General features: G+C 31.1%; 1 protein-coding gene and 1 non-coding gene across 3 annotated transcripts; one reads left to right on the top strand and one right to left on the bottom strand.

Moving 5' to 3' along the window:
• Positions 1–288: 288 nt before the first annotated feature.
• LOC130614043 (uncharacterized) lies at positions 289–16790 on the top strand. Of its 2 annotated transcripts, none has more exons than XM_057435440.1 (18): positions 289–369; positions 684–757; positions 1522–1640; positions 2214–2294; positions 3663–3782; positions 3932–4030; positions 4398–4471; positions 4875–6922; positions 7032–7181; positions 7385–7532; positions 7641–7705; positions 8040–8136; positions 8412–8539; positions 8630–8743; positions 10427–10507; positions 12526–12666; positions 14248–14357; positions 16079–16790. In XM_057435440.1, the coding sequence occupies exons 1-18, from the start codon at positions 342–344 to the stop codon at positions 16296–16298; spliced, it is 3897 nt and encodes a 1298-aa protein (XP_057291423.1). In that variant the 5' UTR covers positions 289–341; the 3' UTR covers positions 16299–16790. The 2 variants fall into 2 exon arrangements, with proteins under 2 accessions (XP_057291423.1, XP_057291424.1); XM_057435441.1 differs by having other exon boundaries at positions 290–369; positions 15847–16219.
• On the bottom strand, positions 13626–13698 carry Trnar-acg (transfer RNA arginine (anticodon ACG)). The gene has a single exon. It is a non-coding gene; the product is annotated as a tRNA-Arg (tRNA).
• Positions 16791–16913: the final 123 nt, after the last annotated feature.

Genomic DNA, 16913 nt, shown 5'->3' on the forward strand with positions numbered 1-16913 from the left:
ATGTATTTGACTTTAAAAACTTACGTGAGTACACTCGTGAGTAAAAATATAATTATCATTGAGAGTATGATTAACAAAATTGCGAATAATATCATTTTAATTGTAGTCACGTATACTCAAGAGTAAATTAATTGCACTCTCACTCTTTAATATTTGTACTCTTACTCTTGAAAATGTGTAGCTTTGCTAGCGATCGGCACTGTATAATAGCTTCCTCAAAACCAAGGTTATATGTTCTGTCCTAGGTGTAAATGCTTTCTGATTTTAATGCTAACTTGTATTGGATAGCTTGTAATTTTTTATATTTATATAGATAAAGATTGACATTGATTAATTGAACAATGCATAAACTTAAAGGAAAGGTTGAAGGTAAGTTCTTTTACACCAATTTTCATGTGATGTTATTGCCTGTTAGATTGTCTAATAGTGTACACAACCTCCAGTATGATATCCAGGAAAGTTATAAGTAAGAGAGTTAACAAGTTTCACATCTTTGTGACATAAGGTTTCTGAATATATATTTTTACTTTATTTTCCCACATTTTTACTTCCTTTGTATAGGCATGTATTTGTGTATATAAAAAATATTTTAATTTACAAGTTTAGAAAAGGAAGTCAGTTTTCACAATTGAATGTCCTAATTAAAGTTAATCCTATTTTAAAACCTACACTTTTCAATACAGCCTATGTTGTTTCAACAATGGAAGATAATCAACGCACTTCGTTGCTGGATAATTTGGCAATTTCTGCAGAAAAAGTATGTTGTCATGTTGCTAATTTTATTATATACAAAAATTTGAATTTTGTGGACACAATCAAAATCAGGAATATAATAATAGTAAGAAAATTATGGAATGACTAATGCATTTGCCTCGAATTCCTACCTTAGTGAAAGAAATTTTCAGGACAATAATTCAGCAAATTTTATCAATAATTCAATAATCTTATTGAAAGATCCCTGTTTGCAAAACTTTGTTTTAATGATGAATAAATTTTTTTATATATTTTACTAGATTATTTTATGTAAAACTAACGAATAAGACTAATTTTTAAACAGTATTAGAAACATTCTAATCACAATAAAAAAGGCCACTTTTTAAAATAAAAGGGCCTAAAAGTATAGAAAAATGTTGTCTTAGTTTATGAAAATATTTTTTGACCCCACAATTCACAAATATTTCCAATGTTCAAATTTTTATTAATTTGTAGTAAAAGAGAAATCAAATATTTTTTTGTGATGCTGACACAGTAGATTTATACTTCCGCTTTATACTGTTAAGAAATCAACTATATATAAAACGATTTTAATTCATGTCCACTTCAAATTAACGCGAGCCGTAGGGTTCGCAATTACTTATAGGGCCGGAATATTAACAGGTTTAATGGGACCTGCAGCTAATGGAACCTGCAGCTAACGGAATAAATCAACAAGTGTGGCACTATTTTTTAAGGTCCTTAGATGACAAGACTGCTAATATATTATCAAATGATCTTGTATTTATCATTAGCTACATTTTTTAGATTGAAGAAGAAGCTGAACGAAACTATATCTCAAATAAAGAAAGAATCATCAATGATGGTGCAAATGTCATCGATTTTTGTGAATGCTTATTGGCCGTCTTGAGTCATGAAATGCGCCGGTATAACAATATACCTTTATGGTATTAATAAAATTAGACAAACAATAGAAACAAAAGACTTTTTGTTTAAAGGTGTTTTGTTTGCTTTAATTTACTGGACCCTATAGACAAATATCTGGAGAGAGGCAATGCTTATATTATTGTTTTTTTGCTGTGTCAGGAATTTTCTTAAAACTTTTGTTAAAACTATTTGCACCCAAACTCAAACCATTGAGTTCATATGTTAAGAGGCTTTTTAATTTTTAGCTAATATCCTCTGCATTAACAATATAGTTTGGAGACAATATAAGATATTTTTTTACTTGCCTTAGCTAAAATAAAAGTCTGAATTGTCAAGAAAAATAGTAGGCATTGCTACATACAGCAAGCAGCAGTTGTAAAATGTGAGTTGTCTAGCCAAAAACCTGGGCCAAATTTCTCAGAACAAAAAAAATTCTACATATAATTGTATTAAATATAGATCCAATAATTTTGAAATAATGGTTTCACTAGCCTGTCAGTTTAATCCTTTGATGTTTTATCCAAGGCAACTGGGAGATGAATTAAATTTTCTTTTGACTGATATTTCTTTAGACCTAATGCCACACAGAGACCTTCGTTTTGGTCTGTTGCTGAAAAACTTTCTCCTAAAAATACTATACAAATGATATACAGGTAAGCTTTTTTTATTGGTGAAAATTATTTTTTCAGAGAATAATTAAGTTTGTAAAATTATGTCACTTTATAGTAAAATTATGTCACTTTATAGAAATTTTCTTTTTGAGCAGAGAAAAGAAAATACAAACTATTGTTCACTGTGAAAATTCACACTGTAGGAAAGTTGAACTTTGTTGTAATTTTTTGACCAATACTGTTTTTAAAAACATAATTATTTTAGATGAAATAATTTATACTATCATGGAAAATATAAACATCATTTACTTTTGAGAAGCTGTACTATTGACAGTATGGTGATTTTTAGTATATTTACCTTTTTGTGCAAATAAGTCTCTTTGCATCCTGATTTTAAGTTTTGGACCCTGTAGTTTGTTTTTATTCTTTTGAAAAATGTATTTTTAACCCAAAACGGATGTGTGACAAATCTTGATTGATGACTATTTCTATATTAAGATTTCATTTTACACACTACGTTAAAAAGCATTTTTAACTTTCTGAGAATAAACAGCACAATGTAGTTTTCCTTATATCTATTAGTACTAAATTTTGGAAACCATTGTACAGCATTTTCTATAAATGAATTTTTACCTTTCAAATAAATTTTAGATTTTTTCCCTTAAAATCTGTTACTACCAATCTTCTGATCTTACTGAAGTACACATTAATTTTACCGATTTGTTATTAAAGAAAACATTTTATCCACTTTTATGTTGGCTAGCAGAAGCTAAATTTCCAAGCAAACTCATGGCATAAAAGCTATCAGAACCAATTTTATGTTGAAAAAAGTTGAATGTTAAGTTTCATCAATGTGTAAGACCCAGAACAGTTTGGTCTTCAGAAGTACTAAGTACGCATATCAAATAGGAGCCTTTTTACATTATTTATACGATTAAAACAGACCTTCGCAGAAAACACAAGGCTTTTGAGTTTATAATGAAGGTTATTAGATAGAACTTCACTTAATTCTTGAATATATACAACCTGTCGTAAATCTTTTTTGGGAACATATTTACATGTGTGAAGCAAAAAGCACACATTAGAATTTGTATGCATGTATGTTTGCTGTCATGCATGCCATCTGATTTTCTTATTAATGCAGAAGATGGCTGAATATTTACTAAGAGGACTTATTTATATATAGGTACATATTTTTTTTACTTCATAATTTAAGCAGCTCTTTATTGTTTTACATTATAATATTTCATCGTATTGTCTGATGAAGAGCCATGTAATGTGGATATGCGGAATACATGTCAATAATAATAAAGAGTAGTTACTGTTGTTGTTGATTATACTATACGTCTATTCATCGAATTTTCACAACAATTATTAGCTATACCTACGACTACCATTCTTGAATTTTAGATTATCTGGTATCAGGCAAAGTGACAATTCCAGATGCCATGCATGGATAAGATATGCTTTGAAAGAAGGAAGCATAGGCAGCTTTTTATCCGTACTGAGTGAAGACAGTCGCTTACTCAAGTAAGTTTATTTTAATATTAAAGATGAAAAGTAGGGCTATCAATTTTTTTTTTAGCAATCCTTCTCTAATGCTTGTAATTTTAAGTTAATTCTGTTAGTATGGACTTAAAGTGTAAAAAGTAACAGAAGCAATTTGTTTCTTGTTCTAGAGAGTTTTACAAACCTGCTGCATTTGTACGTGACATCACAAAAATGGAATCAGCAAAAAGTTTAATTCTTCATACAATATCTTTGATTCATTTCCAAATGTATGATTTGTTTTTTTACGTGTAATTGCAGAAATGTATTTTTTGGTGAAACTCTATTTTTGTATAGGTATAAGCCTATACAAGGCAGCAATCTAAAAAAAAAATTTTTGTAGTAGAACATTTCTAGACAATAAGTTACCCACCGTTGCTAAGCTATGTCACTTCCCTTTCATTTAAACAGGGTAGGAAAAACTACACCCTACAATTACCATAGTTGTCATATAACAACCTTGCTTGGTTACAGGTTATAATTGTTATTCAACTTTTGCTCTTTTAGTCATTTAGAGCAGATTTCCCTATGAAGATAATGTGTACTGTTTGTTAACATATTATTCCAATTTTTATAATTTGTGTTTATATTTTACAGTGAAATTGAGAAATCAGCTGGAAATCAACAGGTACTAATTGATTCACAAATCAAACCAGAGATACCTCAAGAAAGTAAGTGTTCTTCAAATTTTGTATTAGCTTTTGTGTAGTGTTTACAAAGAAATAATTGAGGCTAAACTTAAAAACATTTATTTACTGTTATCCAACCAGGTACAGAAATCAGTCTTGGGTGAAAAGGTTTCCTATGCTGAAAAAATAAATCTAATGCTTTTCTTGTCAAAATTTTATAAAAATGATGCTTTTCTTGTAAAATAGTCCGTACAAAATTTTGTGTTACAAATTTTTACAAATTTATACATCAATTTTTTGGCAGGCAATATAGTTACTAAATAAGTGGTTAACTAATTGCTGTATGGGGCAAAAAAAAACTTCCCAAACACTGTAAATTATCATCAATGTTTTTAAAACAGTCTTTACTATACCATAAAATTAATATTTTTTTATTTTGTCATAGTAACGTACACAAAAAAACTACACAACTCTGATGTAACAACCAATTTGAAACGCCGGCGCAAAACTCGAGGCAATTCTGCAAATATAGTAAATATTGAAGAATCCATGACAAATGGTGAAACTTTGGTGTGTAATGATGATGACAAACACTCTTTAACTGGATCGATAGGTTCTTTTTGTGATGATGAGATGGCTAGTGAACATAAAATAGAAATTAAAACTATTAATGAAGATAATATACTAGGAGTTATAAATAATTCAAAAGCGATGAGCGAAATTAATACATTTGTGGAGGAGATAATAGATGGACCCACATATGCCCCTGCCACAAGTAATAAGAACAATTTAGTTGATTTAGTGGAAAAAAATGACATAAATGCTGAAGACATAGATGGAAGGAGAAAACTTCCACAACTTGATGATAAAGAAACAAGCAATGATTCACTATCACAGAACCAAGAACTAACGCATGAGATTATCATGGATGAAGTTTCCTCAAAAACTTTGTTAGAAGTTGTTTCTATGAACCTGCCAAAAAACTCTGACAGTTGTTTTTCCTCTGCTAACAATAATGATGTAGCTTTTGATACAGATAATGATGCAAAGGATATTAAAAAAAGTCAAGAGATTAATACTTTTAATGATTTGCATAGTAAGATAAATAACGTAGCAGCCATTTATCAACATGATGGTTCAACGATAACAAAATCATTATCGAACGAATCCCTTAACGTTACTAATGTTGATGAAGATCACCATGATTCATCTAATAATTATATTATTAATGTTGAAAATAACGAAAACAAAATTGGACCCGAATCAGAATTCTCGTTATCTGTGAGTGATGGTAATATGCATTCATCGGAGCATAGACTAAAAATTTCGGGTAATATAAATCACTCTTTGGCATCTGCTTTTCAACCTGTCACACATATAGAGAGGGCAGAATCTTCTGGTTTAAGTAATGTAACACATCCAGAAAAGAACGATGAAATAGCTAAACGTAGTATAATTATTGACGTTATAAAATCTCATGAAAATATTTCAGAAAAACAAATTCAATGTAACACTACTCTTGGAAAAAATGATTCTGTAAGCTCTAATACTAAAGACCAAACAAAAAACGTTGCTGATGTTTTCTCTACATGTAATTTTGTACAGACAGATGATAACTCTGAAACAACAATAGAAATAATGGACGAAACGAAAAACTCCATTGAAACTGAAAACAAGCAGGAAGTTTCTAAAACAACTGGTGAATTCACAAGCACTGACTACAGTTTGAATCAAACAGATGATGACTTTGAAACAACAATAGAAAAGAATGACGAAACGGAAAACTCCATTGAAACTGAAAACAAGCAGGATATTTCTATAACAAATGGTGAATTCACAAGCACTGACTACAGTTTGAATCAAACAAATGATGACTTTGAAACAATAATAGAAAAGAATGACGAAATGGAAAACTCCATTGAAACTGAAAACAAGCAGGAAGTGTCTAAAACAACTGATGTATTGACAAGCACTGACTACAGTTTGAATCTTACCAATGAGGAATATAGAAATCAAACTGATGTATACAGCAGTTCCCCACCAGCAAAACGATATGAAATTTCGGGATCTCAACAATTAGTAAATGTTTTACAAACATCAGCTTCGAATACCCCCAGTAAAAGTGGTATGGAAGAATATTATGTTCCAGGTATACATACAAAATGTGATGCAGTGGCAGATCATTATAAAAGTACACCAATAAAGAACATCAGTGCAGATTCTAGAGAACACATTGATGATAATGCGCCTTCACCTTCAAATTCTTCTTTTAAATCCTTTGAGAAAAGTTTGTTCAAAAAAAATATGCGCCAAAGTAGTAGCTCTTATAATTCAAGAAAAGGAACTTTAACGTCATATGATGCAAGAAGCTTTTACTCTGATTCAGAAAGTGATACTTGTAGTATGAGCGAGCAAAGTTTTAGCATACTTGCCGATCTTGGTATAACAGATGATTTTATTGGAATAAAAGAAGATCACTTTTCTTCACCTGAGGTTTGTTCATATCTTTTTATTCTGTGTGTGTGTTGTTGTTGTTTTCTCGACATGTAGTTTGCTTGATTATAGGTTAAACATTTTTTAAGTAAATATATGTTGTGTTTAGTCTTTCATGGGATTCTCCTCTTATGAAGAATTAGAAAATGCTATCTCAACATGTAAGCAACTTATTCGCCAAGCTCCTGAAAAATCTCAACGGAAGAAGGATCTCGTTACACAGCTTGTGCAATTGCGGTTAAAACTACATGAATTGAAGGTAGTTCTATGGGGTTTTTGTATATATAATATTATATTTCATTATAGCATGTAGACTTGGTGAATTTGTCTTGATAAATAACTTGTGTTGTGCTAATAAACGCTACTATCACTTGGCATGTATTAATTCTCGAAATTTTATGTGTGATTACCCATGTTTGTTTAGATGTAATTCAATTGCCTTATTTTTTTTTATTGACACAGGAATCTTCGCAAATCGAGACTCCTAAAGGTGTGAAGAAAGTATTAGGTCACCAATTTTACAAGCAGGGTAAAGTAACATCGACGTTTGACTGTGATGCCTGCGCTGCTACAATATTCCCATTACTGCAAACTGTTTATGTTTGCAATGGTATGTAAATATTTGTGTGTTTAATTATATCATGACTAAAAATTCATAAGCTTCTCAGATGACTCCAGTTTCTTAATTAATTCATATTACCTCTTTTTTTTAACTTAGACTGTAATTTTCACTGTCATCGGAAATGTCTGAAGATGCTAGATAAACCCTGTGTACACAAAAAGGTAAAGTGTTTTCCAAAAATCTTTTTACATCCTTAGTTAAATATATCATTATTCTTTATTTGGAAAAAAATATATGAGAAATTATCAAGATTTTCAAAAGTTTGAGCATTTCAGTTAAATTATTCAGAGTAGGTTTTTTATGCAAACTGACGTTTTTATTCAGTAAAAAGGAAAATAAAAGAATTATGTATATTCTATTTCTTTTCCTTCTTTTTTATGCCAATTTTCTCAAACGAAAAATGTTTGAAATCATGAATGTTCTTGCAAAAAATTTCTTACATTGTTTTCTCTAAGTAAAATATATAATTTTTGATTCCATTATATTCTTTGCCAGGTATGCATTGAAACGTATGAATTAAAAATATGTCCTGAAACTGGATTAGCCATGCAGCAGTACAGGTGTCCAGATTGTCACAAACGTTTAGGCATTCGTGAGTGTTAAAATATATTTCTTGTTTTGGCAATATTATTCTCATTGTCATTATTTGTGGCTTAACAACCATTTACCATGCGAACATCGGTTGGATGGCTGATATTAATAATCTTTTTTTTAATCTAATCTAGGCTGTGTTAGTTCTAAACTCAATTTACCTACTACCAAATCTTTTTCGGTCTACCTCTGGATTTTGTCCCCGGAACTATCCACTTAGCTAATATCATACCATTCTATTTTTCGTGTTGTATATTATAGTTTCATATATTTTAGAGGATGGAAACTTTGATGCTCGTTTATGTGATTACACAGGCCAAAAGTACTGCCTTTCTTGTCATTGGAACGAATTTTGTATCATACCAGCACGGGTAATTCACAACTGGGACTTCACAATGTATAAGGTTAGCTTATTTATAAATTAATGACTTTCTATATTCATAAAGTATGCCTTATACATATCAATATATTTTTTATTTTATTTTATTTTAAAGGTTTCTCGCCAGTCTAAACATGTATTACAGCTGCTGTCGAAGAAGCCTGAAATTAACCTACAATCTATAAATCCAGCCATTTTTAACTTTGTTGATGAGTTGAGAGATATTCGGGTGAGTATGAGCAAAACCAATTCAATCGGTGGACAAGTTGGGATAGTTTTACTTAAAAAAATTATTTTTGTGTTTAAACTGATAATGTTGACAACGTTACGTCTATTAACAAGTTTTCGATTTGTACTACTATTTTCAGGTAAAATGTATATGATACGAATTGTTTTTATAAAATTAATATAAAATGCCTAATTAAATGAAACAACGGAGCTGATCTAGTATTAATATTCAATACGGGATTATCACGTTGAATGAAAAGACTCTCTTGAAGTGCAAAGCAGTTACTCCTGTGAGCAAGAATGTCGACATCGTCTAAAGACAGGACGTAGCTGTTGCATTGCTTAAGATGGTCCTTTATAGCCGATTGTTGTGACGACAACGATTTCTTACATGTTAATAGTGTAAATCCACAGTGTATACTCATCCTAACTGTCTGCGGTTTCAAAGTCCACCTATATAGGTGGCATTGCGGCTACCACACTTGAATTTGTAAATTACACTTGACTTCATTTCTTTAAGTATTAGATCTTTATACCAGAAGAAGTTGGGTCGGAAGTTTTATTCTTTTCAACTGTAGGGACAAGCGACTTTATTAGGCGTTTTATATTAATTGTATGAAAACGATTCGTGAAATATATATTTCTCTGTAAACTAGTGGAACAATACAGAAAACTTGGTAATGGGCTTTTAAAAACTTCTTAATGTGTAAAATATCCATCAAGTTTCAATAATAAAAGTTTCCTCAAAAAATTATATTTTAAGACATTTTTGTGTTAATATTTATATAAATTTGATTGGTTCGATTTTAATGAAAATAATAATAGAAGCTAAAGTAGATAATTTTTTCATATGTTACAAGGTTTAATACATGTAAACATATATACTATTTTTATGCTCTTTCTTTGCAATGTCTTTTTTTTTGAATTGTTTAAAAAATTAGAGCTTGTACAAGTTTTGTACTACCCCATAAACAACGCATGCACTTGCATGTTATACCGAACCGATAGCTACCCACAATAATTTTGGAAGTTTTTCATTTATAGCTATTTTAAAAAAGGAAACAAACAAACAGTACTAATGAAATAAAAAATACACTTTTTAGTACAATATTAATAAAAAAGTTGGTAAATGCATGAAGTTAAGATACATCATTAATGTCTTTTTTAATCAGCATTTGTTAATCTTGCCGTTTTTAAAGCTTCAAAACCTTTAAAAGAATGGAGAAAGGACACTTATAAAGAACTTTAAATTTCCAGCAAACGTTGTGAATTTATGTTCGCTTTAAAAAGGATCGTATTTAACAAATTTGCTATATAAATAAAAATGGAAAAAATAAAAATTAATGAACATTTTTTACTGTTGAAAAAATTTTTCTTGAATGTAGAATTTACATTTTGTGTTTCTGGCTATTGCGGTTACCATTTTACGTGACAGACAAACGTATACGGGTAGTATAATATAGATAGTGGTAGATAAATTCGAGCATTTTTTGAACACATTTAGAAACAAAAAAGCTTTTTTCAGTGTTTTTTTTTCGCTTTATTATAAATTTTCTCCATTTTGTGTAAATATATTATTATCAATATGACTTACCACCAAAAGATTAAAAACTAAATAATTATTTTTCTAAACTTAAATTCTCTATTTTGTTTATAAACTGCTGATCTATTTATGCATTCTTAGACACTTCGTGAACAAATCATGTTAATGAAAGCCTACTTAACAACGTGTAGAATCGCTGTGCAAGAAAAACTGTTACTTGGGGTAAGCCACAATTTTAATGTACTTTTTCTTTTACTTGAGATAGTTGAAACTTTAGTCAAGTGTCAAGTGTAGTGGACTTTTCAGCGTTTATTATTATTTTTATTATTATTAAAATTATATACCCAGGATGACCTCTTCAGTTTCTGTTGATCCTGCTATCTACGAGGGTCCTGCGAAGGGTGTCCTAGTGCATTTAAAGCTCCCATTTAAGCTACGAAAGTCGAGCGAACACAACAATCGCTCAACTAGACAACAATCTATCAATCCTAATGCTGTTTGTCTTTAAAACACCTTTTTATTAGTAATTGTTTTCGTTTTTAAAGGAAAGTAAAGGATAATTAAAAGTGGAGAAGATTGATGTTTTTTGACGTGTATTTAAAACCTTTAAAACACAGAAATCTCTTTTCATCACAGATACATAAGTCTCAATGATTTCTTCGAACCAACCCAAACATTGATGACATGGTATATAACTGACATGGAACTATAGGGGACAATCAGCTCCCTTCAAAATCATGATCAAACTGTCATAGAAAACTGTATAACAGCGTATGATTATCCCAAGATAATTCGTATGTTTTTTTCTCTTTACGCGTTTATTGTCAGCTTTGATATCAAAATTTGTTTCTATCAACCAAAATCATAGGTTGCTAAAAAACGTTCTTAAAAAATTGAAAAAAAATTCCAATGTACACATCCCTGTGGATTACACCTTTAATCATGCCGTAGACATATATGACTGCTTATTTCTAACCATGGGTTGTCCTATCTATCCTTGTTATTTGTATGCGCGAACCTCGTTTAAATGCGTACCTTATCGCTGTAAATTTTCTCGCTCCCAAGTGGCCGACAGAAAATCCTGGATACAATTGTTTTTTACTGCATGAAATCCAAGTCACAAGGTTAATTTTATCTTCTTTCTTTCTTGCCACTTACAAATTGAAGTGTTGCCTTGACAATATTAATTCCCAACAAATATGCTTCAGAAAGTTATTACGAAAAAGGAGAGGATTTTTTTATTGCATTTTACTACTTACCAACTACTCGACGATTTTATTAACCTAAACAGCTCATTTCCTGTGATGATTTACCCCTTTCATTTTTTTATTTATATTTATTTATTTATTTATTTATTTATTTATTTATTTATTTATTTATTTATTTATTTATTTATTTATTTATTTATTTATTTATTTATTTATTTCTTAGAAAAGTTAACGTTACACAGAACCAAGTAACGATTTAACAGTTTACATTGGATTCACCCTATTTATTTGCAATTCGATGCTTTTACTGCTAATTCAATATCATTCAACTGTGTTATATTTTGTTTTCGAGTTGAATGAGAACCTCGTAAACGCAGCAACATTGATTGTAACAAAGAATGTGTCGGTAGCAACTAATTCATTACCAAAGACCTTTATTTCTGCTAAAAGGTCTTCGTACATAACAAAAATCCAGGTCCACATCCTGCAATTTAAATTCCAATTTTATATGAAGTGCGATTCTTTTTCTGTTGTTGATTTCTGTTTTGGTTTCAATTATTTAGGTTAAAGATTACAAATCTTTAAATTCCGTGTGAACGAAAGAAAGCATGCGCGCTTAAAAAGGATGTTCATTTTCATTGTTCTTTTATAGCTGGATTTCCTTCCACTTAAAAGAATGATACGCGTATCGTACTGAAATCAGTTGATCTGTTTAGGCAAGCTTGATTTTTTTTGTCGTATGTGTTGGTAATAAAAAAATTTGGATTTAATTCAACTTTTTTTTCGTAGAACGCATATCCAAAATTAAACAAACAAAATATTAATTAAGACTTTTTACCTTCAAATCCAATCATTGAAACCAAAATAATACGTTACGATACGATACGATACGATACGTTGTATTTCAAGTGGAAATCCAGCTCTTTTGCCCCTGCGGAGTAGTAAGGTCGCAAAATTCACGAACCTGTCTTTTTTTTGTTGAAAGTTAAAAGACAAAATTTTGACCGAAGTTTATTTCTTTGTGTATTTCAGCTTAAGAATCGACAGCACTTTGTTGATAACTCAGATACATACTCTATGAAAGACTTGATTGATATTCATGAAGATATACTCCTGGATGAACTAACACGAAAATACGCCATTTTTTCCAAGCATATTAAATTTGATTGCCCGGTAAGTCTGTGCTCACTCATTTTTTATATCTATGTTGCTCGTCTTTCTGCCCGCCCGCTCGCCCGCCTGTCTGTGAACCATGTGATATTCATCAGCTAAAAGGATAAACAGTTATAGAATTAACAGGGTGTCTGTCAGGACTTTATGCACCACATATTCTTAATGTAAATGAAGTTTTGTCATTGTTGCCCCACACAACTTTGCGAAAAAGTTAGCCAGGGTGTCTGGTGGACCTTGGCAACCTTAAAATCAAACAAGACCTTGAGAATCTTGAATATGGATCAATTTTTAGAGAAGACTTCAAAAATATGGAAATATGAGTGTTTACGTTTTTTTAAAACAAGTAATCTGCCACATGTTAAAAACCACTTCAGTAATGGCAAAATACTCCTAAAACGTTTAATTTTTTTAAAAATTGGCATACACCTGTCAGGTGCAGTAGCACTGTGCAGTAGCGGAAATAGCGTTATGTTGAAGACACGTTTTTTGTATAAGAAACTAGTTTATAAGAACTTTGAGGCTTTGAGTTTAAAAAACATTAAAATAATGATATCTGAGACAGTTTTCAACAAACTTCCAAGAATTCCGTTTTCGTACAAAAACGCTAAATCATAGATCAAAGATTATTGACTCATAGATTTGCGTTTTTGTTATTTATTGCGTTTACATTAGTCATAGAAAATCATTAATTTTCGCATATAAACTTTGGTCATGCATAATATGATTTTCTAAAAATACCGTTTTTGTGTTTATCCGTTTCCATCAGAATTTGACCTGAAAACGCGGAAAACTTTCTATTTTTAGTAACATGACTAATGAAAGTGGTAAAATAATCTATTGCGCAATTAGCCATATGATTGTTTTTCGTCTTAATAAATGTTTTTCTTTCTTTCTTTCTAAACTTTTTATTTTAAGTAAAAATCTGGTTTTAAAAATACATAACAAAAAAGAAAACAATTCGACCCTGCCAGGATTCGAACCTGGAATCCCCTGATTCGTAGTCAGATGCCTTATCCGTTGGGCCACAGGGCCGTTGTCACCGGGCTGAAAATGTTGAACTTTTAATTACTGTTGTATAGGGGAATATACAGTGAAGCATTTCGTTATTTCATGTGTTTATTCTAAAAAATAATTTTTGTTGAGATAAATACAAATTGGAAATTTGTTGTCATTATTTGAGATTTCTCTTTGCATCTGCCTATTTTTATCCTCAATTCCGTCGGAAAGTTGCCAAGCACTTTCCACACCAAACACAAAAGAGTTAGCAAACATAACTTCCCTTATTTCGCGCTCTATTTTCACACATTTTTCTTCTCACAAAAACTAGAAATGCTCAAATAGCTATGTTTACATTGGCTGACCAGACGTCGATTTTCTTTAATCTTTCTTTTAAGACAAGAAAAGTTTCACTGTTCAGTTGGTAAAAATCGTAAACTTTCGCAACACGTGAAATCAACTTTTATTGCGTTTAAATTTTTTCTAAATATTGGATACATTACGGCAAAAAAATTTAGACTGTTTCTAAAGAAATATTTCACCGTGTGTTCCCGCCTTATAAATTATTTATTATTTATATTTTAGCTTTGTCAAGGAAAAGGATTTTTCTGCGAAACTTGTAAAAGCGAAGAAGTGATTTTTCCGTTTGATAATCACGTTATACTTTGTAAAAAATGTAACAGCACTTTCCACAGGTAAATTCTTATTTTGTTTTACTTTCAAACTGATATACGAAGTAAAACCTCCATAAAGCAAAATCATTGAGCGTCCAAAGCGTCCGCTATATAGAGGTTCATCTTAATCATTTTGGTCAAAGTAAATCTGCTCTGTGATACATTTTATATTACTGAGGTTGGGAATAGCTGAAAAAGAAGGATAACAACAGAACTGAAATGTTACTGATTTCTCGCAAACTGAGGGGGCGCCCCACAAAACATGTTTTGTCTATTATCGTAATATGCGGGATATTTGTGTAGGGTATACTTTTTTACCCAATCTATAATCCTGGACAAAAATAATTTTCAATTTCGAGAAAAAATCTGAGAACATGGGAGAAAAGCAGTTTTGTCATCATTTTTCAAATATGGACAAAAGTGGTAAACGGTCAATGTTATGCAATGTCGCTACTTTTGCACACACGTATGCCAAGGACACCCTTTACAATTTGCTGTTCGCATTCTCTACCACGCCCCGCACGACAAAATAATCCACGTCGGAGCCCTTGCAGGCACCACAGTTCGTTGAAAAAACAGTCCTGTCAGATGAGATGACATTGCTTGTCATCAACAAGTAGTATATTTCAAGCATTTTGGACATGGGCGAGTGACGTTTAACAAGTTCAAATTTCGTGAATATGATATAGAAGCGATTATGTAGTATCTTGTGGTGGCGAACTTCGATAATAGAATTGTTCATATGATCCGACCTTGAACGTGTCTGCAATTAAAAAGGTCCTTTCTTGATTCGATATTATTGACTTTCACTGCGTTTCAAGCCAATCAAGAGGTGCTAATTTCCAACATGTTACGCTCGAACTGAACGATGGTTGATCTCTCGTAAACAAAGCACCCCCAACACATAAACACGTCATAACTAACGATTGTTACACAAAAATTTGTCACAACATGTCATGTCATTATCATTTGACCTCTTGACGAAATTCGAACTATTCGAGCCATAACTAACAAATATGTGTCCCAGTGGTAGCCACATAATATCTTTCAGCAGCAATTTTATACACTGTCCTGCAATAAACATTGCATTCTCGTAACCGCCTAACCCTCAAGTAATACCTTAAAAAGCAAATTAAGCGCCAGGGGCGCTTATTTAAAACCTTTTTCTTTTTCCGGGGTTAGGGGAAATATTTACAAATATTGGCCGCGGGCCGCTTAATCTGTAATTACGGTTAGTTTCAATAAGTTTTAAAAGGTTGTATAAAAAGACAATGCTGTGTTTTTTGTTTGTGACCTCTTTTTAAAATAAACGCTGGACGTTTTATTTCACTAGCCGAAATGCTGTATTTGTCTCGATGGGTTTATATTAGTCAGAACAAAAAATGAGGAAGTAGCTTCTCCGCAGTAGTAGCAATCCCGGTTGTGTGTTTTGACTGTCTTCTAATTTTTTATGTGTTAACCTTTTTTTTATAAATAATATAAACACAATATTTTTCATTTGTTGTTTTAGGACTTGCTTTGACCAACGCAATTGTCCCAAATGTCAACGAAATGCAAAGAGAAAATCTATTAAAATAGAACAGTTTTCCAACTAGAAGATAAAGTTTACTAGCTACAAGATTTTATAAAACAAGACGATCTTTGTTCTTTATATACTCAATGTTATTGATGAACTTTTTTTCTACTTCGTAATTTATTATGTTATACACGTATCTGATTTCTTGTTAATAATTTCTTCTTAGGTATAACAGTTTGGTATTATTGAGGAAAGCGTTTAACGTTTTTGAAGGAAGTTTTTTTACTGTGGGGAAAGAATGTGAAGTTTGTTTTTTGTTCGTTTGTTTTCCCCTTTTTTTTGTTCTTTTTAGTATCTCCTCTCAAACAACGTCTGTAATTTCAAAGTTTCATCCATGTTTAATAAGGATTGAGCGGAGGGATGGAAAGCCTTTAAAAAATGCTTAATGCTATTTGCCATCTTGCTTTGTTAACCGTAGGCTTTCGCGTTGGTAATTTTTTCTTAGAGGCTTCGTAAAGGCTAAAAATTTAAGGTTTTTTCATAAGTTGAAATCGGGCACCCTGTCAATGCATTTTTTATTTTGTGTTTCGTCACATTAAATAAAGGAATTTTACATTGACTGTTTCCTATGGTGTGGAAAAACTGTTTTGCTTTTTTTCGAGCTCGGTAGATCACTGCTTCTGACAAAGATGTTTTCATCAAAGAAGTGTTGTATAGGATAAGAAAAATAAAGAAGTAATTCTAATAGTTATTTGCTATGTAAATATATAATATTGAGAATGTATATATATAATATGTTGATGTATTATTTTTTTGGAAATTGGAATTTTGAATTTTATACAAAATTTATTCTTATATTTTGCGTTACGGTACACAAGAAGGCTTAGTTGTTTCAGGTCATCATATAAGTATCTCTTTTTGAGAGGAGAAGACAGCGTAGAAACGTTTTTTAAAGCAGTTACCAGCGTCTTACATATAAGATCACCAAATACGCCCTAGCTACCTACATAGCTACCTACCCAGCTCCTTAAGAAAGCTAATATTTACTTTGAACTTTCTTA

Source organism: Hydractinia symbiolongicarpus, chromosome 11, assembly GCF_029227915.1.
Source record: "Hydractinia symbiolongicarpus strain clone_291-10 chromosome 11, HSymV2.1, whole genome shotgun sequence".
Classification (NCBI taxonomy): Eukaryota; Metazoa; Cnidaria; class Hydrozoa; order Anthoathecata; family Hydractiniidae; genus Hydractinia; species Hydractinia symbiolongicarpus.

What these genes read in the sequence shown, in the direction of transcription:
- LOC130614043 (XM_057435440.1), top strand. Translation starts at nt 342, where the DNA reads ATGCATAAACTTAAAGGAAAGGTTGAAG. An exon ending in ACTTAAAGGAAAGGTTGAAG is followed by an intron (nt 370 to 683) that starts GTAAGTTCTTTT and finishes TTTTCAATACAG; the next exon opens with CCTATGTTGTTTCAACAATG. An exon ending in ATGAGTTGAGAGATATTCGG is followed by an intron (nt 8,744 to 10,426) that starts GTGAGTATGAGC and finishes ATGCATTCTTAG; the next exon opens with ACACTTCGTGAACAAATCAT.